The 22,769-nt window shown below is 38.8% G+C and overlaps 1 protein-coding gene across 3 annotated transcripts in view; it reads left to right on the plus strand.

Moving 5' to 3' along the window:
• The window catches only part of sgce (sarcoglycan, epsilon), a 101,717-nt gene that overhangs the window by 6,924 nt on the left and 72,024 nt on the right, over positions 1–22,769 (plus strand). Inside the window, exon 2 of one of the 3 annotated variants that reach the window (XM_072253427.1) lies at positions 2,647–2,751. The exons of the other annotated variants lie outside the window; for them this stretch is intronic. Within the exon in view, the coding sequence (XP_072109528.1) occupies positions 2,647–2,751 (105 nt within the window). The remainder of the gene's footprint in view (positions 1–2,646; positions 2,752–22,769) is intronic. 3 annotated transcript variants of the gene reach the window in all.

Below are 22,769 nucleotides of genomic sequence, written 5' to 3' on the forward strand. Positions count from 1 at the left end.
GTGTGAGAAAATTTCTTTGGAAAGATAAAATGTCAAGAGTATCATTGGAAAAATTGACATGTAAATTTGGGTTAGGATGATTACAACTTCCAAACTTTAAAAACTATTATAAAGCAAATCAACTTAGATTTATTGCATCTTTCTTCGATGATCGAAAACCAGCATGGATTAAAATAGAACTAGACAAGATAGGAGAAAATAGACCTGAAGATTTTATATATAAATGGGAATCTAAATTGATACGGGAAAAGAAAGAATCTCCTATATTAACGCATTTGATTGATCTATGGAATAAGATAAATGTTGATAATGAAACACAGAAATCTCTATTAGCAAGGAGGCCTTTGTTCCAAATTCCTCTTACAATGGACAATCAACTTTTATATAATTGGTACCAAAAAGGGATTAAATTTATAGGAGATTGTTTTGAACGAGGTATATTGATGTCATTTGAACAATTAAAGGATAAATATAAAATATCTAATAATACTTTCTTTTGTTACTTTCAATTAAGGGCTTACTTAAAAGGTAAGCTGGGTCAAACAATGTTTTTGCCAAAACCTAATGAAATTGAAATTTTAATACAAAAAGGGAAAATTAAAAAATTTATTTCTTGTATGTATAATTTGATTCAAGAACAGACAATTAAACAAGGAACCCATAAGTCAAAGCAAAAATGGGAAACAGATCTGAATATTAATATTGATAAAACAAATTGGTCAAGACTTTGTCTTGACAGTATGACAAATACAGTAAGTGTTCGACATAGATTAGTACAATATAATTTTTTACACCAATTATATATTACACCGCAAAAAATAAATAGATTAAATTCAAATCTATCTGATAAATGTTTTCGGTGTAATCAAGAAATTGGTACTTTTTTACATTCTACTTGGTCTTGTTTTAAAATTCAACCCTTTTGGATAAATTTAAGAATCTTATTGGAACAAATTACTGGAACTCAATTTCCACATAACCCTGTATTATTCCTATTAGGTGATATTGAAGGGATAAAACCGAAACTTAAATTGAATAAATATCAGAAAGAATTTATAAAAATTGCATTGGCAGTAGCTAAGAAGACTATAGCAGTTACTTGGAAATCTGATTCGTATTTAAGTATGGATTGTTGGAATAATGAAATGGCTAGTTCTATTCCACTGGAAAAAATTACTTATAATTTAAGAGACAAATATGTAACATTTTTGAATATTTGGCGCCCTTATTTACAAAAGATAGGATGGCATATTTAAGTGCTCCGATAAAGACTTTGGTCACTTGGGGAAAGCAACGAATAATTATACCAAATTTATTTTGAATCCCATGGAGCATGTGGAAACCTTCCAATACCCAGGCGGTTCTTTTCTTCCTTTCTTTCTTTTTAGGTAGGACTTTATATGGGGGGGGAGGGTTAAGGGGAGGGGGGAGGGTAGATTCTTTTTTTTATGTATTCCTTTTGAAAATTCAATAAAAATTATATTACAAAAAAAAAGAGGCATTTAGATGGAGACATGGACATACATGGAATGGAAGGAGATGGAGTACATAAGGCAGATGGAATTAGTTTAATTTGGAATATTAGTTAGAACAGACATCTTGCACTGAAGGAGCTGTTCCTGTGTTCAAATGAATGAAATCCTTTTAGCCAAGGAAGAAGTTACAAGGATGGCTCGTGAAGCACAATAATCTCACTACAGAGAAAGTGGGGATCGAAGATTAGTATGTTGGTAGTTGATGATTAAATGTAGTGTCTTTTATGTTGACTGGAACATTTATTTGTTAGTTACAATATAATTAGTTCTTAAACTGCTTGAGACTTGGGCACATGGTCTAAGGTGGAGATGGAAAATGGCAACGTTTGCCCTCTGTATCAGACAACCAGCTGCAGAATTTTGTTTAAAAAAAGTTGCTATTTTATGGTGTGGTCTTCCAGAAAGCAATCATCCGTGCTGCCAAAAATGGTGCTGTGGTGTAAGTGTAGCAAAGGTAACAGCAGGGAGTGTATCCTAGTGCTTCACCCGGAACAGTCCAATATAAGGTTATGCTTCTGCCATGGCAAGGGCCTCAGGAAAGGACAATCATTGCAGTGATTTTTATTCTGTTCTTCCAGACCTTTCAGATAAAACATTATGTGATGTAGTATTTTCCAAGGCATTCATACTCCTCCCCCCCCCCCCCCATCAAACCTTCCTCATCAAATGAATGGATGTCCAAAGTTAGTTGGCTTGCATGCCTGTAATGAATTGGCACTGGGATAGTACAAAGAGACAAACACGAGAAATGTGAGTTGTCTTAGAGAGCAATGGTATGAACCAAGCTCCATTGCTGTTACAGCAGCAGCTTCGGAGAGTCCTCTTGTGGAAGAAAATCAGCTCCATGAGACCTTGGGAGGTTTTTAGATCAAATGTGCATGTAGAAATTTGTCACTGGTAGTTAGCAATATCAACACTGTTAACTAAGTTTAAAATCTCTATAAAAGTCATGCATTCTATTATGGTAAAGTGGAAGAGTGATTCCCTTTCCTGGGACAATATCTAACCGATGCATTACTCATACTCTACTTGGATTTTATTTTTATTCGTACTGTTGGCTATTGATACTTTAGCAATAAATAGCCTGTTAATTTGGTGTTGTTTTGAAAAGTCTATTTAGTAAGCCTGACAGATGGCGTTCAAATCAAAATATGGGAGAATAATGGAATCAACAGTTATCGCGTTAGCAGGAGTAAGACTGCTAAGGTGATGGAGGGTGAGTCTGGTTATGTCAAAATGTGTTTCATAGAAGGTTTGTCAGAGTCACAGTTGCATAATTTGTCTTTAACACTTCAATTTTGTTATAATTGTGCTTGTCTTCCTTGTTCTCTAACTATTAAAAAATGCTGACATTTTGATAACATGATTTCTTTTAAATAAGTTAATTGGCTTAATTCAGTTGAATGCCACCTTAAGCTTGCACTATTTATACCCTTGTTTTTACTGTAATACGATGGATTCTGCTTAATTGGGACACATCGGACTAGTACATTTTGGCCTAAATAAGCAGCCATCCAACTGAGCCAAAGTTTCATGGAAATGGTTAAAAAGGTATAAACAAAGGCAAACGGCAGTTTAATGTGTAACAAATTATGTATTTAAATAAAATAGGGAACAGATCTGGACACTACCAATGCAACTGGTATGTACTTGGACTTTCAGAATGCCTTTGACAAGGTGCCACACTCATGGCTGTTAAACAAGATCTGAGCCCATGATGTTAGAGAATAAGGTACTAGCATGGATAGACAATTGGATGACTGAAAGAAGTTAAAGAGTGGTGATATAGGGGGCCATTTTCAGGATGGCTTGTGACTAGTAGAATTCAGCAGGATTGGGTGTTCGGACACCCAGGTTATGCATTAATAATCTGTGTGAAGGAACTGATGGCATGTGGCTAAGTATGTAGGTGATATCAAGATAGATAGAGGAACAGATAGTATTACAGATGCAAGAGTCTACAGAAGAACTTGGTCCTGTATCTTAGGAAGAAGCGCTGGCCCTGGAGAAGATTCAGAGGACGTTCACAAGAATAATTCCAGGAGTGAAAGGTTTAACATATGAAGAAAGTTTGATATCTCTGAACTTGTACTCATTGGAGTTCAAAAGAGTGAGGGAGATCTTGAAACATATTGCATACTGAAAGGTCTGGATAGAGAGGACATGGAGAGGATGTTTCCATTAGTAGGAGAGTCGAGGATTTTAGGGCACAACCTGAGAATAAACAGACGTTCCTTTAAAATAGAGATGAGTTCTTCAAAATTGTATTCTTCAGCCATAGGGTGGCGGATCTTGTGAAATTTGTTGCCACAGCGTGCTGAGGGGGCGAAACTATTAGATACAGTATATTTAAAGCACAATAATAATAAGGCATCTGTTAGTCTTGCAAGACCATGGATCTGCGCCTGGAAGGTCTTCACTCTCCAGGGTGCAGGCCTGGGCAAGGTTGTATGGAAGACAGGGAGTTGCCCATGCTGCAAGTCTCCCCTCTCCATGACACCGATGTTGTCCAAGGGAAGGGCAAGGGCCGATACAGCTTGGCGCCAGTGTTGTCGCAGAGCTCCGTGTGGTTAAGTGTCTTGCTCAAGGCCACAATACGCTGCCTCAGCTGGGGCTTGAACTCATGACCTTCAGATCGCTAGTCCAATGCCTTAACCACTTGGCCACGTGCCCACTTAAGGCACAAATTGTTATGTTTTTCATTGGGAAGGGGTTTAAGGGTTATGAGATGAAAGCAGGAGAATGGGGCTTTAAAAAAATCAGCCATAATTGAATAACAGAACAGATTCGGAGGGCCAAGTAGCCTAATTTTGCACCTATGTCTTACGGTTTTGTAAGGAGGACACTTTTCAAAAGGATGTAGACAGATTAATGCACACAAAATGCTGGAGGTGTTCAGCAGTTCAGGCAGCACCTATGGGAATGAATAAATAGTCGACATTTTGGGCTGAGAACCTTCTTCAGGACTGTGCAGACAGAATAGATGGGTGGGCACAAAAATTCAGTTGAAGTATAATGTGAAGAAATGAGAGATTTGCTTTGATAAGGAAGAATAAAAAATTGCTGAGAAACTACCAAATGATTGTGTGCAGAATATCCGAGGAAAGGCTCAATACAAAATGCATTTAACAGGAAGCATTTGAAGACTAATGTGATAAATGTTTTTATTATAAGCAAGTTGGAATTTAAAAAAAAGGAAACTTGCAACAATTGTGCAGGGTTTTGAGTTCATATATGGACAGTGTGTATAGCTTTAGTCTCTATCCCTGTGAAATGACATTCTTTCCTTGGAACTGGAAGGCATCAGAGCTTGATGGTATACCTAACACAAAATACTCTGCAGATGCTAGGGTCAAAGCAACGCTCACAACACGCTGGAGGAACTCAGCGGGTCGGACAGCATCCATGGAAACGATCAGTCAACGTTTCGGACCGGAACCCTTCATCAGGACTGAAGAGGGAAGGGGCAGAGGCCCTATAAAGAAGGTGGGGGGAGGGTGGGAAGGAGAAGGCTGCTAGGTTCCAAGTGAAAAACCAGTAAGGGGAAAGATAAAGGGGTGGGGGAGAGGAAGCAGAGAGGTGATAGGCAGGAAAGGTGAAGAAGGAATAGGGGAAAGCACAATTGGTAGTAGAAGGAGGTGGAACCATGAGGGAGGTGATAGGCAGCTGGAGGAGGGGGGCAGAGTGAAATAGGGATAGGGGAAGGGAGGGGGAGGGAATTACTGGAAGTTGGAGAATTCTATGTTCATACCAAGGGGCTGGAGACTACCTAGACAGTATATGAGGTGTTGCTCCTCCAACCTGAGTTTAGCATCGGTGAAACCCGACACAGATTGGGGGACCGCTTCATCGAGCACCTCTGCTTCGTCTGCCACAACAGACAGGATCTCCCGGTTGCCACCCACTTCAACTCTGCTTCCCATCCCCATTTGGATATGTCCATACATGGCCTCCTCTACTGCCATGATGAGGCTAAACTCAGGTTGGAGGAGCAAACAGCTCTCCAGCGCCTTGGTATGAATATAGAATTCTCCAACTTCCTGAGGAGCAACTTGCTGATGACTTCCATCACTTTGTTGGTTGAGAGTAGACTGGATGGGCGGCCAGATTTATTCAGATTGTATTTGTTGTTACTCTTGTGAAAAAGATAATTTCCCTCCCATCGTCCGATATGCAACTTCAGTGTGATGTTTCACTATGCTGCAACAAATGCAATTAACAAACTATGATGTAATAATTTAATAAGGGCTTTAAAGCATTAGATGATATCAAGCACATGATTTAATACATAGTACTTATCAAAAAAATTTAAAGCAGTACTCCATGCTGTTGCTCCAATCTGCTAATTAAATTTGCAGATGATACTATATTGATTGGCCTTATCTCAAATAATAATGAGCAGCCTACAGAGAAGAAGTCATCTACCTGACACAGTAGTGTCAGGAAAACAACCTCAACTTCAATGTCACAAAAGGAGCTGGTTGTGGACTACAGGAGGAGTGGAGACAGGCTAGCCCCTATTGACACCAACGGATCTGGGATTGAGAGGGTGAACAGCTTTGAGTTCCTCGGTATACACATCACTGAGGATCTTATGTGGTCTATACCTACCGGCTGTGTGGGTGTAAAAAGCACAACAGTGCCTCTTTCACCTCAGATGCTTGAAGAAGCTCAGCATGAGTCCTAAATCCTAAGAGCTTTCTACAGGGGCACAATTGAGAGCATCCTGACTGGCTGCATCACTGCCTGGTATGGGAACTGTACCTCCTTTAATCGCAGGGCTCTGCAGAGAGTGGTGTGGACAGCCCAGTGCATCTGTGGATGTGAACTTAACATAAGAAATAGGAGCAGGAGTAGGCCAACCGGCACATCGAGCCTTCCTGCTATTCAACAAGATCATGGCTGATCTGTCAGTAAACTCAGCTCCATCTACCTGCCTTTTCCCCATAACCCTTAATTCCTCTGCTATGTAAAAGTCTATCTAACTGTATCTTAAATATATTTCGTGAAGAAGCCTCAACTGCTTCCCTGGGCAGAGATCTCCACAGATTCACCATTCTCTGGGAGAAACAGTTTCACCTCATCTCCGTCCTAAATCTTCTCCCTGAATATTGAGGCAATGCCCCTAGGGACAAACTTCCCACTATTCAGGACAGTTACAGCAACAGGTGCGTAAAAAGGGCCCAGAGAATCATTGGGGACCCGAGTCACCCCAATAACACACTTTTCCAGCTGCTACCATTCGGGAAATGGTACCGCAGCGTTAAAGCCAGACCCAACAGGGTCCTGGACAGCTTCCACCAGGCCATCAGACCGATTAATTCATGCTGAAACTATGGTATTTCTAAACTATATTGACTTCTGTGTATATCTTACTGAACATATAATTTATTACAAATTTACTATAAATTCCACTTTGTACATTTAGACGGAGACGTAACATAAAGATCTTTACTCCTCATGTACGTGAAGGATGTAAGAAATAAAGCCAATTCAATTCAGTACAAAAAAAAAATTAGATTTTGCAGATAGCATTCAGCCATATCAGTCTTTTTTCGAAATGTTCCTTTGGCACAAACAATTTAATATTGTTTGGATTTTGCAAAAACAAAAATTAGTGAGTTGATAAAGTACTGATCTAGTTGTAGCTTGTTGCAAATCTGGGCACATGGATTAGTGATTCTTATTCACTATTGGTTGTAAATTGTGACAAATACATTAAATCTGTGCTGTTGCTCAAAGTTCCAAATTTTGTTTACGATTCCCTCACCCTGCCATTTCTACGCCACCTGGTGTGGTTCATTCACTTAAAATTGCCTTAGCTGTTCTTTTAAAAACAGAATGTCACTTTTTGAATTTTGATTGTAGAATTTCAGTCTGACAATAATTTACCACAGGACTGGAAGGCGGCACTAGTGCAATCGATACCCAAGGGGTTTATTTGCATTACTGAGACATTGCACATTTTATATTATGTAATTTTAGTCCTCCCTTAAAAGCTTAGATTTGAGCGGTAGGTGTGTGAAAGTGCATGCATTGTTCACTAAGGCTGTGTGAGCATTCGTTGGTTTCAGATTGTGAAAATGAAAACTTCCTGCTGCAGGCTTCGTTGAGGTCTGAAAGCAATCTGCCAATGTTGACTGGATATAACAGTCAATCTTACAGGAACATTTAAAATAATTTGAAACTTTAAAGTGGTTACAAAAACTATTTTGGTATAAAATAGTCTGTTTTAAATACAGAAGAGTACGTAGTTTAAGGTGCTGGCATTACAACCAATCCTGTCGGCAAGCTGACAGCTTTGTTTACACCACTATTATTTCCATTTTCTTTTTCCTCTCATTATTACATAGGCCTTACATTATTTACATATGTTAAATTATTTATTCCTTTTAGTTTTGAGTAGACTAAATTTTACACGTCTCTCATTAGGCTAACTAGCATTTAAAGGCTACATTTGCAATAATTGATAAAATGTGTTGTCTCTGCAAAATTATTCACTGTGTGTACTACGTGTACTGTGAAATCACATGGGACAAATCGGAAACCGTGGTTTTTAACTGCATTATTCCTGACCGGACAAAGAGCGAAGAGATTACGGGCCATTAGTGAGCAAGGATTACACAAGTAGTCTTTTAAGTGTAGTCACCACAGGTGATTCCATAATTAGAAGGATAGATGGGTGTCCCTGTAGAGTCTTTGTGAATCCTACATATTTTATTACCTCTAAAGGCTGATTTATACTTGTGCATGCTGGCTTATGCCGTCGCCTACTCAAGTGGGCTATGCCGTTGTGAGCATTTATACCTGTGCGTTGGTATGTCTGCGTCGCTCTGCAATTCACCGCCAAAACACTAGTTGGCGGGGTTTCTATGCCACTGTGTTGAGTTTCTTCGTGTTGAAACTCAACAAACACGAAGAAACTCAAACTTCAAACAATGGCAACTGAAACTGGAGGAGGGTGAATTTTCTGTGCTTGTCCGGCCACTGAGAGACATGAACGATGAAATGTATTTCAGATATTTTCGGATGTCGGCAGGTAGATTTGACGATTTGGTTCATCGTCTCCAACCATTTATTTTGCATCAGTGTACGTACAGTATACTCGGAGACTGGCAATCATCATTCGAGTTTTAGCTCCAAGTGGAAGTCAACAGGCTGTAGCAGCTAGCTACAAACTGGCGTCAAGCACAGGGTCCTCCATAATTTCGGAGGTCTGTAAAGCTTTATGGAAAGTGTTGCAGCCAGAGTTCCTTCCCTGCCCTTCAGTCGCCCAATGGGAAGCTATTGCAGTATAGGAGGAAATGCAATGCTACCAAGCGGACCGATCACAGTTGTTGCGGTCTGCGTCGCCGTGACGCATAGTTACATTTTGGGAGAGGTTCGCGTTAGGCTACGGCGTAGGGTTCGGCGTAGAGTACAATGTAGGGTATGCGGCTACGCCGTACATTTGACGCACAAGTATACATCAGCCTTGAGGTGCCAGAGGAAAGGACATCAAGGGATATTTTGTAGGGGAAGAGATTACACCAGATATTGTGCTACCCTTTGTATATCAAAGGCATACTAGGGATGGATTTTGATCCCACAGTCAAACTCTCAGCTACTAAAAGGAAATTAAAAGCTGGATCTTAGATTTGTGATTACTCCCAGTGTCACGTAGAAGGAAGATATGGAAGATCTACATGTGACCTGAAGGATGTTACAGCAGAGAGGGTCTCAGCTTCTTGGGACCCATTCTATGGAGGAGCTGCTGGAGAATTCCAGCTAGCAAGGTCTGGGATCCGTGTCCTCTCATGGAGGTTGACTAGTGTGGTTGAGGACAGTTTAAGCAAAATTAATGGGCTGGGTACAAGCTTATAAAAGTAGAACAGAAGGAGTATGAACTGATGCTGTGTTGGATAGGAGCAGTCTTGTGGATTATGTGGAAGACTAACAGGTTTAGAGTGTCCATTTATACACGATATGGTGAGCCACAAGTATAAATAATTGTAGGAATATGATCTGATCTTGGTAAAGCAATTGTGATATCCAGGCCCTGCCCCCTTCTGACTACTACCATCAGGAAGGAGGTACAGAAGCCGTGAGTCCCACACCACCAGGTTCCGGAACAGTTATTACCCTTCATCCATCAGGCTCCTGAACCAGCATGGATGTCAGTCACCACTACTCTGCTATCTACAGACTCACTTTCAAGGACTTCTTTGCAACTTGTTCTCAGTATTATTTTATTTCGTTTGCACAGTTTGTCAACTTTGGCACGTTTTATTTGTCAGTTGTCTTTCATATAGTTTTCCATAAAATTCTGCCATGTTTGTTTTCCTGTAATTGCCTGCAAGGAAATGAATCTCAAGATAGTATATGGTAACACATATGTACTTCGATAATAAAGTTACTTTGAATTTTGAAATGATAAGATTGGACATTGCATAGTCGTGCACACAAACTGTTCAGTAAAGTTGGGTACTGATAAACAGTTGGTGGCATTGCATCAGTGATGCCAGTGGAATGTTGGAAAAAGAGAGTGCATTTGAGGAGGACAAGGACATGAATCAATCTGACAGGAATTAAGAAGCAAACGGGGTATCGTCAGACAACTGGGAGCATTCTATGGGTAGACACACGAGTTTCTGCAGATGCTAGACTCCAGAGCAACACACACTAAATGCTGGAAGAACTTGGCAGGTCAGGCATCGTCTCTGGAGATGAATAAACAGTCAGCGTTGCAGACCAAGATCCTTCCTCAGGACTGAAAAGGAAGGGGGAAGATATTCTTTCGGTCTTGGGAATAATGCCAGCAAGGGGGTAAAGGAACCTGCTGATGTGCACGATGTGTAGTGGTGATATTGGGAATATTCCCAATAAATAATCACTGAGGTTAGGGTAAAGGGAAGGGGGCGAGGAACTTCTGGTATGTTTCGGAACTATTCCTTGACCCACCCAGGAGGGAGGCATTGCTGCACGAGATGGGTTCAGAGGACCAAGTGACTGTGGGAGAATGTGTGTAACACAAATCAGTACTGTATATAAAAAGGTTAGGATTGGTCATAGAGAAGGGCAAAGAGTTTCTCAGTGAAATTAGCACCTTTTCACTTTGGTCCTCTTGCATGGTTTCAACGTGAACATTTTGGCATTTACTTTCCCCCACTACACATCCTTGACGTGCTGAGTTTCTTCAGTAAATTGTTTGTTAGTCCTTCATTTAGGATGAGAGGCATTTTGTGAGGGTAAAATCAAACCCAGGGTTTACAGGCAAAACTCTTAAAGAATGTGTGATCTGTAGAATGGGATTATTTTGTATACAGGCTGGATACATTTCAACACTTGTGGAAGGATTCCTGAAATGACAACCGAGATAGACATTATGCTAAAGCAAGAAAAAAGATAAACTAATAAACAAGTTAAATGCAACATCTTGACAAGTGAAGAAAGAAAACAATAGAAAGTGAACTACTATAAAGAGTATTTAACAGAGACTCAAGATCATTGTCTGGTATGCGAGTAGTTTGGAGCAATAAAGAGGAACTCTCCAGGTCAAGCAGCATCTGTGGAGACACGGATAGTCGATGTTTTGGGTGGAGACCCTGCATCAGGACTGGGAACAGAGTCAGAATCGGGCTTAATATCACCGGCATATGTTGTGAAATTTGTTGTTGTGCTGCAGCAGTACATTGCAATACATAAATAAAAAAACTAACAGAGTAAATATATATTTATGTTAAAAGTTAAATAAATGGTGCAAAATGAAAGAATAAAAATAGCGAGATAGTGTTGATGGGTCCAAAGTCAGAAATTTGATGACGTAGGGGAAAAAGCTGTGAATGGCAGAAGAACTCAGGTGACAGTTGAGATGTGGGCAGCTCAGATCAAGCCTTCTCTGGAAAAATATTTACAATGACAAAGCCACAGCTCCGTTTTACCACCTGTCAAAGGTGTCAACATTTTATTTTAATGTTTCTGAATATCTCTGACATGAAGTAATTACAATAAAATTATTAAAATATGTTGGTTAATAAACTTCTAAAATAAAGATTGAAATACAACATATCTCTTGGGTAACTTAAAAATACTGCAAACATGAGGGAAAAAAATTGGAGCTATCCCAACTGATGTAATTTTCCCTTGCAGCCGTCAAATCTCATTCAAATGAATAAACTCTGTTACGGAATCCAGCATTTGAATATAGTGGTAGAGTGCTGTCAGGGAATTCTGCATTGGTGCCAGGATCCTAAACTTTAGTGTCTCATATTTCTAACAAAAGAGATAAAGGATAATTTGACCCATTGAGTCAGCTGATTCTCAACAATTCATTAATATTGTTCCTCTGCTTATTTCCCTGTAACCAGTTCTCTCCTCTCTGTCCATCAACTCCCTGGTCTTCCTACTGCCCATCTAATCTCAAAGTCGTAACAGTGGCCAGTTAACCAACTAGTGCATCATTTTAATGGGTAATGAAACAAGAGCAACTGGAGGGAGACCCATGTGATCACAGAGAGAACGTGCCAGCTCCATACAGAAAGTGCTTGGAGTGAGGATTGAACACTTCGCATAATGGTGGTAAAGACCTAAACCTTGCTGTGTTTTGTCGGCAATTTCAACCTGGGTGATGCAGTGAAGCAGCAGGTAGGGCTGCTTTCACATATCTTCTGCAATCCAAATTCAGTCCTGACCTTGTCCCACTGTGACTGCAGGTCTCCTTATTTCCTTACCCATCCCCAAAGAGTGCTGTTTGTGAGTTTAATTGACCACTATAAATTGCCTCTGGTGTGGGTAGATTGCTGATCTGGGTCTTGATTTGAGATTTACACGATTGAACACAATGCAGCCAAAAACAATTTTTGTCTGTGTCCCACATCTTCCCATCATCCATAAGTTTGATCGTGTGCAGTACCTAGCCTCTGTGTAAATGCACATTAAGTGCTGCTCACCTTTGAGCCTGGTTCTTGCTAATCTACTTCAGCTCCAGGGTTGGCAGTTCCTTGATTTTACAGTTCACTCTTTGTATTCAAATGCTTCCATGGTCTTCTCCCTTTCTGCTTATCACTTTCCATCCTACAACCTCACTGAATCAAGAAATGGTGGAGCTATGAATGTTGTTTAGGGCTGTCAAATGTTACAGCAGAATATAGATTGCTTACAGATGTGGGCAGAGAAATGGCAGATGGAGTTTGATCAGAGCAGGTGTGAGGTGTTGCACTTTGGGAGGTTTAATGTAAAGAGAAGTATATAATTAATGATAGGGCCCTTAACAAAGGGATCTTGGGGTCTAAGTCTGTAGCTCCCTGAAACTGGCCATACAATTAGAGAGGATGGTAAAGAAAGCATTGCATTAGGCATTGAATGTGAGTCAGGAAATCATGTTGTAGTCATTAGGCTGATTTTGGAGTATTGGTTGCAATTCTGGTTCCCCATTACAGGGAGGATGTAGACGCTTTGCGAAAGGGTGCAGAAGAGGATTATGGTGGTGCTGCCTTTGTTAGACAGTGTGAGCTACAAGGGGAGTTTGGATAAACTTTGGCAACATACACCACCTCTGAAAAAGTGCACCGGTGTTTGCCTTGCTTGCTTTCTCTCGAGCACTGGAGGTGAGACTTGATAGAAATTTATGACATTATGGGTTGATGGTCAGAATCTTTTTCCCAGGATAAAAATGTCAAGTACACGAATGTACATTTAAAGTGAGAGGGGGCAAGTTTTAAAGGAGAGATGTGGAGGAAGTTATTTTGCACAGAAGGTGGTAGGCACCCATTGCTTGGTGCACATATTGTCGATTTAAGGGCTTGTGACTGTGCTAAATTGTTCTCTGCCCTATGAGATCCCAGTAATCTAGTTCTAATCTCTTCATTCCTTCCTTCCCCTCATTTTTTCTTCTTTGATATGCTCCTCAAAATCTACTTTTTGACCAAATAATGGATGATCTATCCTGATATGTACCTAACTTAATCTTAGATATTGTACTGCTCAAATCACCACCAAGATGTAAGTTTATCATTCATTAATATCATGAGTTGGACAAACCAAGGAATTGGAGGTTTTTTTTTACAACAGTCATATAAGACCGGAAGATCATAAGACTTGGGAGCAGAATTGGGCCATTTGGCCCATCTTGTCTGCTCCATCATTCCATCGTAACTGATTTATTTTCCTTCTCACACTCATTCTCCCCGTGACTTTTGATGCCCTGACTAATCAAGATCTTCTTAACCTCTGCTTTCAATGTACCCAATAACTTGGCCTCCACAGTCGAATGGCAATGAATTCCGCAGATTCACTGTTCTCAGGCTGAAGAAATTCCTTTTCATCTCTGACCTAAATGGATGACCCTCTCTTCTGAGGCTGTGGCTCTGGTCCAAGACTAGAGTGTTGTGGATGACACCATGAATGTTCTGCGGGCTGCTCACAAAACTTCTAAATATATCTCTTTTGAATTACTCTTGCTTCAATCAGCGGCAGATAATTTGCATTTAAGAAATATTTTTGAACTGACTTAATCAACTACAGATTTCACAATCTTCTGAAGCACTTGACTGACTTAACTCTCCAGCAAGCAGGTATGGCACCTTTAAATGGACGAAGGTTCATTGCCATGGCTGGAAGCAGGGTGGGTGGGGGGTTACTCCAAGCCAGTCTGAAACACCCTCTACCTAGCAAATGTGCAGTCACTGGAGAACAATATTGAGGGCCTGAGAGCAAGATTGCTGTATCAAAGGGAAATGAGAAATAGTTGTGTTCTGCTTTATACCGAGACATGACTTACTCACAACACACCAGATTTGGCAATCAGACCCATAGGCTTCTCGATACACAGGATATTCTAACCTGCTGATTCGGAAAAGGGAAAAGGTGCCAGTTTTGTTGTACTCATGTTCTCCCTACCTTGAACAACTAATGATCAAGTGCCGAGTGTTCTATTTACCAAGGCGTTTGAGATACTGCATGTTGCCATCACCAAACAAGGAACAGTCCACCCCAATGCATTTCAAATCATAGTCAGGCACTTGAATGCGACTTGTTTAAAGAAATCTCTGCCCAATGGCCATCAGCACCAGGGGTCCCAACACACTAGAGCACTTCTATAATAAGGAGTGCCGACATTTCCATGCTCAGATCGCATTTCAGGAAATCTGATTACTTGGTTGTCCTTCTGCCTGCCTGCATACAGGTAAAGCGCAAGGCTCCAGAGATAAGGACAACAAAGAGGTGGTCATGGGAGGCAGAGGAATGGCTACAGGATTGCTTTGAGTTGGTGGATTGGGCAACCCTTCAAGGACTTATCAATGGATCTGCATGAATACACCACGGTTATCATGGGCTTCGTAAAAACACTTGTAGACGAGTGTGTCCTCACAAAATCATTCCATAACCAGAAGCCCTGGATAATAGACCAGGAGATCTGCAATCTGCTAAGGGCCAGATCAGAGGCATTCAGGTCTGGTGTCTAAGGAAGATAGAAGGGGTCCAGGTACAATCTCTGCAGAGGCATCTCATGGTTTAAGTGACGAACTGTTCCCACAACTTGTGGACTCATTTTCAAGGACTCTTTATCTCAAGTTCTTGATATTTATTGTTTATTTATTTATTCATATTTTTTCTGTTATTGCACAGTTTTTTGTCTTTTGCGCATTGGTTGTTCCTCTGTTCAGATGAGTATTGCCTTTCATTGATTTTATTGTGCTTCTTGGATTTATTGAGTATGCCCACAAGCAAACAAATTTCAGGGTTGTATGCGGTGACAGATATGTACCTTGATAATGAATTTACTTTGAACTTCCCCTCTACCGGGAACATTCTCTCCACATCTACTCTCTCTAGGCATTGTGAAATTTGATAGGCTTCAGTGAGATCACTCCCCTCACTCTTCTAAACTCCAGTGAGTAGAGGCCCAGAACCATCAAACGCTTCTCATATGTTAACCCTTTCATTCATGGAATCATTCTCATGAGCCTCCTCTGTACCCTCTATAATGCCAGCACATCTTGGATGAGGGACTCAAAACTGCTCACAATATTCCAAGTGTGGCTGGACCAGTGCCTTATAAAGCCTCAGCGTTACATCCTCGTTTTTATAGTCTAGTCCTCTCAAAATTAACGCGAAAATCATATTAGCCTTACTTACCACTGACTCAAACTGTAAGTTAACTTTTAATGAATTCTGCATGAGGACTCCCAAGTCCCTTTGCATCTCTGATTTTTGAATTTTCTCCTCATTTAGAAAATAGTTTACACCTTTATTCCTTCTATTAAATTGCATGACCATGCACTTCCCTACACTATATTCCATCTGCCACTTCTTTGCCCATTCTCCCAGTATGTCAGAGTCCTTCCACAGAAGCCCTGCTTCCTCAACACTACCTGCCCCTCTTTGTATCATCTGCAAACTTGACCACCAATCCTTCAATTCTGTCATCCAAATCATTGACATTTAACGTGGAAAGAGGAGGTACCAATGCCGACCCCTTGGAACATTACTAGTCACTGGCAGCCAACCAGAAAACGCCTGCTGCCAATCGACCGGTCTTCTATCCATGCTCGTACCTTTCCTATAATACCATGGGCTCTTAAGCAGTCTCATCTGCAGTACCTTCAAAGGTCTTCTGAAAATCCAAGTATTGTATATAACATTCAGTGACTCTCCTTTGTCAATCCTGCTTGTTATTTCCTCAAAGAATTCCGGCAGATTTGTAAGGTAAGATTTCCCCTGAAGGAAACCATTCCTGACTTTGTCGTACTTTTTCTAAGTTCCCTGAAACATCATTTTAATAATGGACTCCAGCATCTTCCCAACCACTGAAGTCAGGCGAACCGGCCTGTAACTTCCTTTCTTTTATCACCCTCCCTTCTTAAAGGGTGGAATAGTATTTGTGATTTTCTAGTCTTGCAGAAATATTTCAGAATCTAATGATTCTTGAACGATTATTACTAATACCTCCATAATCTCTTCATCTGCCTCTTTCAGAATCCTGGTGTGTAGTCCATCTCGTTCAGGTATTCTGTCGACCTTTCAGCTTCCTAAGCACCTTCTTCTTAGTAATAGCAAGTACACTCACTCTGGCCCCTGACACTCTCAAACTTCTGGCATACTGCTAGTGTTGTCCACAGTGAAGACAGACGGAAAATACTTATTATATTTGTCCACCATTTCTTTGTCCCCCATTACTACCTCTCCAACATCATTTTCCAGAAGTCTGATATCCACTCTCGTTTCTCTTTTACTCTTTATGTATCTGAGAAACCTTTTGGTATTCTGTTTTATATTATTGACAAGCGTGCCTTCATATTTATTCTTTTCTGTCCTTTTGGCCTTTTTTTTTTAGAAGCCTTTTGTTGGTTCTTAAATCTTCCCAATTCTCTTAACTTCCCACTAATTTTTGGTATATTATATGTCCGCTCCATGCTACTGTCTTTTCTTTGATGTCCCTTGTCATCTATGGTTGCGTTATCCCCTTTAGAATACTTCATCTCGGGGATGTAGCGATTGGGGCGGGGGGCAGCTGAGCGATTACAGACTTAATTTAAGAAGTGAATTACTTTTTGTAACCTCAGTGCCTCATAATTGATTACAATGATCATGCACTCACCTCATTTTTTTGCTCATCCACCATCCTCTAACACATTGCTCGAAGTGCGATGTAGATGTTGAAAAGCAATGTGACTCTTCTGTATATGGCATATCATGAGAAATCTGGATTGACAAAATCATGTTTTTCCTGGCCTGGTCTGCACATTATTGCCTTTCATTACTTTAGTATAGTGTTAGCTAGTACGATTCCCATACTCTAATCATGCAGTGATGTTTATTAAGGTACGGCTTTCAATGGGGTAAAGTTCAGAATCTACGCTTTTGAATGGTCTTGATGGCATTTCTCATTTTAAAGTCTTTATTCATTATTATTGAAGATCAACAAAAAAATACACTAAAGTAATCAAGTCAACATGTCAATATGTACAATGAGGAATTAAATTACCAAATAACTGATTAACAAAGCTAAACAATATATCAATAATAATAAGGAAAAATAAAGTGTTAAGACTTTTTTTTTGGAAAAGAGAAAGAAGGAAAAAAATCCTACTAACTAAAACAAAAAAAACCTACTAACAAAAAAAACACGAAATAAAAACCCATTGGGAGCACAACCCTGGAGCTATACGCCATACAAGCTTCCGTAAAAGAAAAACATCAATCCACCAACTCAAATCCATTTAAACAAGAATCAGAAGGGAACCATCTTAATTGACTCAAATCAGATGATAATAGCGGGCAAAAGTACCCCACCTTTTCTCAAAGTCAAATCGAGGATCAAAAGTTGGACTTTTGATTTTCTCCGAATTAAGACATAGCATCACCTGAGAGAACCGTTGTATCAAAGTGGGAGCAGAGGCATCTTTCCATTTCAATAAAATAGCCCTTCTGGCCAATAATGTAACAAATGCAATTACATGTTGATCTGATATAGAAATGCCATGAATATATTGAAGGATTATACCAAACAAAACTGTCAATTTATTAGGTTGTAAATTAATTTTTAAAGCTTTAGAAATTGTAAAGAAAATAGATTTCCAAAACTGTTTCAGTACAGAACACGACCAAAACATATGTGTCAATGTAGCTGTCTCAATTTTACATCTGTCACACTGACTATCAACATTAGGAAACTTCTTAGACAGTCTCTCCTTTGTCAAATAGTAACGATGTACAATTTTAAATTGAATTAAAGAGTGACTGGCACAAATTGAAGCAGGGTTAACCAACTTCAAAATTCGCAACCATTCCTCTTATCAAGGTCATGTTAAGCTCTCCTTCCCTATCTCGCTTAATCTTAAGTGAAGGGTAATTGTACTGTTGTAACAGTAAATTACAAATTTTCCCAATAAAACCTTTCACGAAAGGATTCATTTTTAAATTAATCTCTTACAGGTCAGAATCCTGTATATAGGGAAAATTACTTAAATATTCTTGTTAGAAATGTCTGACCTGAAGATATTGCAAGAAATGTGAGTACGGTAGAGAGTATTTAATTACTAATTTCTCAAAAGACATCATTCGGCCTTCTTGGAATAGATCCATGAAGGAATAGGCTCCTTTATTCCTCCAAAGAAAAAAGGTAGGATCACTTAATGAAGGTTTAAATAAATAATTTTGATAAATTAAACTAAGAAGGTTAAATTTTTTGAGATTAAAAAAAGTTACAAAACTGATAACAAATTCGTAATGACTGTTTAATCATAGGATATGAATTTAGATTAGAAATTTTGGCCAGTTGTACAGGTAAAGAAGCTCCTAATAATGAGGTTAAGTAAAGTTGTTTCACAGCTTTCAGTTCCAAATCAGCCCAAGGTGGTCGTTCATTTTTATCAGCCCAATATAACCAGGAACACATATAACGTATATTAACAGCCCAATAGTACATTCTTAAATTAGGCAGAGCAAGACCTCCATCCTTTTTTAATTTTTGTAAATGATATTTTCCAATTCTTGATCTTTTATTATTCCAAACAAAAAATGAAATCATAGAATCAACCTGATCAAAAAACTTCTTAGTTGAAAAAATAGGAATATTTTGAAATACATATAAAAATTTTGGTAAAATCATCATTTTAACTGCATGAATTTGGCCAGCTAACGAAAGTGTAAGTGGATTCCATCTACAAAATAATTGCTTCATAAAATCCACTAAAGGAACCAAATTAGTTCTATAAAGGTCTCTGTGATTTTTAGTGATAATAATCGTCATCGTGGTGGCTATCCCTTGAGGTCAAGGATGATGGTCTTCGTTCTGTTGATCTGCTTATGGGCTGTCAAGTGGCTTATGGGTCTAATCTTGGCTTTGAAATTTCTTCTGCATTCAGGACAGGTAGTTCCAGATGGCAGATCGGGCTTTGGTTGTTGCTGCCTCTCTTTCCATTTTCTTATAATTCTGCACATCTGTTGGCTTCGAAAGTTGCTGTTCCTTCTCAGATGATGGCTTGCCAGAGTTTCTTGTCCTCGGCATTGGTTTCCGAATTGTTGATGTCGATGTTACATGTCTTCATGTTGGCTTTTAAGACGTCTTTGAATCTGTTCTGTTGTCTGCCTCTTTTACGTTTGCCTTCTTTAAGCTGGGAGAAGAAGATTTGTTTTGGAAGACATTTGTCTTTCATCCGAACAACATGACTGCTCCAGTTGGTTCTTGATGACGTAGGCTTCAATGCTTGTTGTTTTTGCTTCATTTAGCATGTGGATGTTGGTTCTTCTATCTTCCCAGCTGATATTTAAGATGTTCTGAAGACAGCGTTGATGGAACTTTAAGTGCCTTCAGATGTAATCAGTATGTTGTCCAGGTTTCTGATGTATACAGGAGCGTTGGGATTAACACTGCTTTGTACACTAACATTTTGGTGTCTGTTCGGATGTCACGATCATGAAAGACTGTTGTTCAGAGACATCCAAAAGCTGTTCCAGTGCATTTAAGATGATGTTGGATCTCATCATTAAGGTCGATATTGGAGGAGAGGTGACTTCCAAGATACGGAAAGTGGTCCACGTTTTCCAGGGTTGTTTCGCCAAGTTGAAATGATGGTTCTATCGGATTTGTCTCAATTGGTGACGGTTGATAGATGATCTGAGTCTTCTTGGAATTGATGGTAAGTCCAAGTTTTGTGTATGCACGGTTGAAGGTAGTCAGAATCTGTTGTAGGTGGTTTTCTGAAAGAGCTGCAACACTGTTGTCATCTGCGTATTGGAACTCGATGAGGGAACTCGTGGATGTCTTCGTTTTGGATTTGAGGCGGGCAAGATTGAAAAGTCTGCCATCTGTTCTGTAGACAATTTCAATCCCTGGGGGTAGGTCGTCCTTGATGATGTGGATGATTGTCGCAATGAAGATGGTGAACAAAGTTGGGGCAATGACGCATCCGTGTTTTACTCCTGATCTAACTTGAAAAGACTCACAGTTACTGTTGCTGACCATGACTGTGGCAATAATAATACCTAAATATTAAAAGAGTCCATAACTTTAAAAGGAATGTCATTATATATAGAAGCAGAATCATTTAGAGGAAATAATTCACTTTTATGAAGGTTTAGTTTATATCCCGAAAACTTTCCAAATTCATTTAATAATTTCAATAAAGTAGGAATGGATTCTTCAGGATTCGAAACATAAACTAAGAGATCATCAGCATAAAGGGAGATCTTATGAATACCCATTTATGGAAATTCCATGGATATCTTTAGCTTCACGAAGTGCAATGGCCAAGGGTTCCAACACCAAATTAAATAACAAGGGACTTAACGGACATCCTTGTCTTGTACCCCGCGAAATTTGAAAAAAAGGAGATCTGCAATTATTAGTAATAACAGTAGCAATAGGGCTTTTATATATCATTCTAATCCACCTAATAAAAGTAGTACCAAAGTTGAATTTCTCTAAAACGTTAAATAAGTATTTCCTTTCAACTCTTATCAAATGCCTTTTCAGCATCGAGAGAAACAACGCATTGGGGAGTCTTAGAAAAGGATGAGTATATAACATTTAACAGTCTCCGAGTATTAGAGAGGGAATAACGGTCCTTTACAAAACCTGTTTGGTGCTGAGAGATAATTTTAGCTAGAATATTCTCCAGTTGATTAGCCATTATTTTTGAAAGAATTTTAGCATCCACATTTAATGATGAAATAAGTCTATATGAAACGCAGTCAGTAGGGTCTTTATCTTTCTTAAGAATTAAAGAAATAGAAGTTTCATAAAATGTGGGAGGTAACTCTCCTAACAAAAAAGAATTTTTGAGCATTTCCAACATAAATGGAGAAAGCAATTTTTCAAAATTTTTATAAAATCCTACAGAATAACCATCCAATCCAGGAGCTTTACCAGATTGCATTGAAATAATAGCTTTCTGAATTTCTTTTTCAGTAATAGGAGTATCAAGCGTTTGTTGATCTTCAACAGATATTCTAGGAAAATCAATCTTTTGTAAAAAGCCATTCATTTTAGAAGGATCAGCTGGAAACTGAGATTTATAAAGTTCAATGTAAAAGTCTTAGAAAGTTTTATCAATGTCTTCATAATTACAAGCTAAACTACTGTCTCCCTTACGAATTTTTAAAATTTGTCTTTTAGCTCTAGCTGCCTTTAATTGGGATGCTAATAGCTTATTATTTTTATCTCCAAACACATAAAATTGACTTCTGAATTTAAGTAAATTTCTTTTAATAGGATAAGTTAATAGTAAATTATATTGTGATTGAAGTTCAACCCTTTGTTTAAATAAATCAATGTTAGGAGAGATTGCATAAATATTATCCAAGTCTTTAATTTGTTTTGAAATCTTATCAAACCCTTTTTTTCAGCTTCTTAAGCTTAGCTAGATAGGAGATTATCTGACCTCACAAATATGCTTTAAATGTATCCCATATAATCAATTTCGACACATCTCCTGTATTGTTAAAAAGAAAAAAAACTTTTATCTGAGTCTCAATAAATTTGACAAAGTCCGAACTTTGTAATAAATTTTCTGGAAAATGCCAAGGCAAGCTTACAATACTGACATCATTCAATTCAAAAGCTAAACTTCAAGGCGCAGGATCCGAAACAATGATAGCGTCATATTCACATTTCTGGACTTTGGACAAAAATCGGAAATCAGCTATAAAATAATCGATTCTCGAATATTTTTTGTGAACATGTGAATAAAAGGAATAAAATATGCCATTAGGATGTAGATGTCTCCAAATTTCGCCCAAACCATAATCGATTAAAAAGGAGTTAATAAGTGATGCTGAACAACTTGGAAGCCGCTCATTGGTTAAACTTTTGCCAATCAAAGGATTTAAACAACAGTTAAAATCACCACCCATTAACAACATATATTCATTTAAATCTGGCAATAAACCAAATACATTTTTAAAAAAAGGATCATCTATATTAGGTCCATATGGATTAACCAGGACAATTTTTCTATTACAAATTGTTCCTTTTGTGATTAAAAATCTACTGTTAGTATCTGACACAATGTCTTCTTGGTTAAATAAAATATTAGATTTAATAAAAATAGATACTCCCTTTGTTTTATTTTGACAAGTGGCACGATATTGAAGGTCCTTCCACATTTAAAAAAAATCTATTTTGATCGCTTGTTCTGTTATGTGTTTCTTGAGCGAAAATTATATCGGGTTGGAATCGATTAATAATTTTAAAATTCTTCTTTCGCTTAATAGGATGATTCCAGCCACGTACATTCCAACTAATAACGTTTA

This window comes from Mobula birostris, chromosome 3 (genome assembly GCF_030028105.1).
Source record: "Mobula birostris isolate sMobBir1 chromosome 3, sMobBir1.hap1, whole genome shotgun sequence".
NCBI lineage: Eukaryota > Metazoa > Chordata > Chondrichthyes > Myliobatiformes > Myliobatidae > Mobula > Mobula birostris.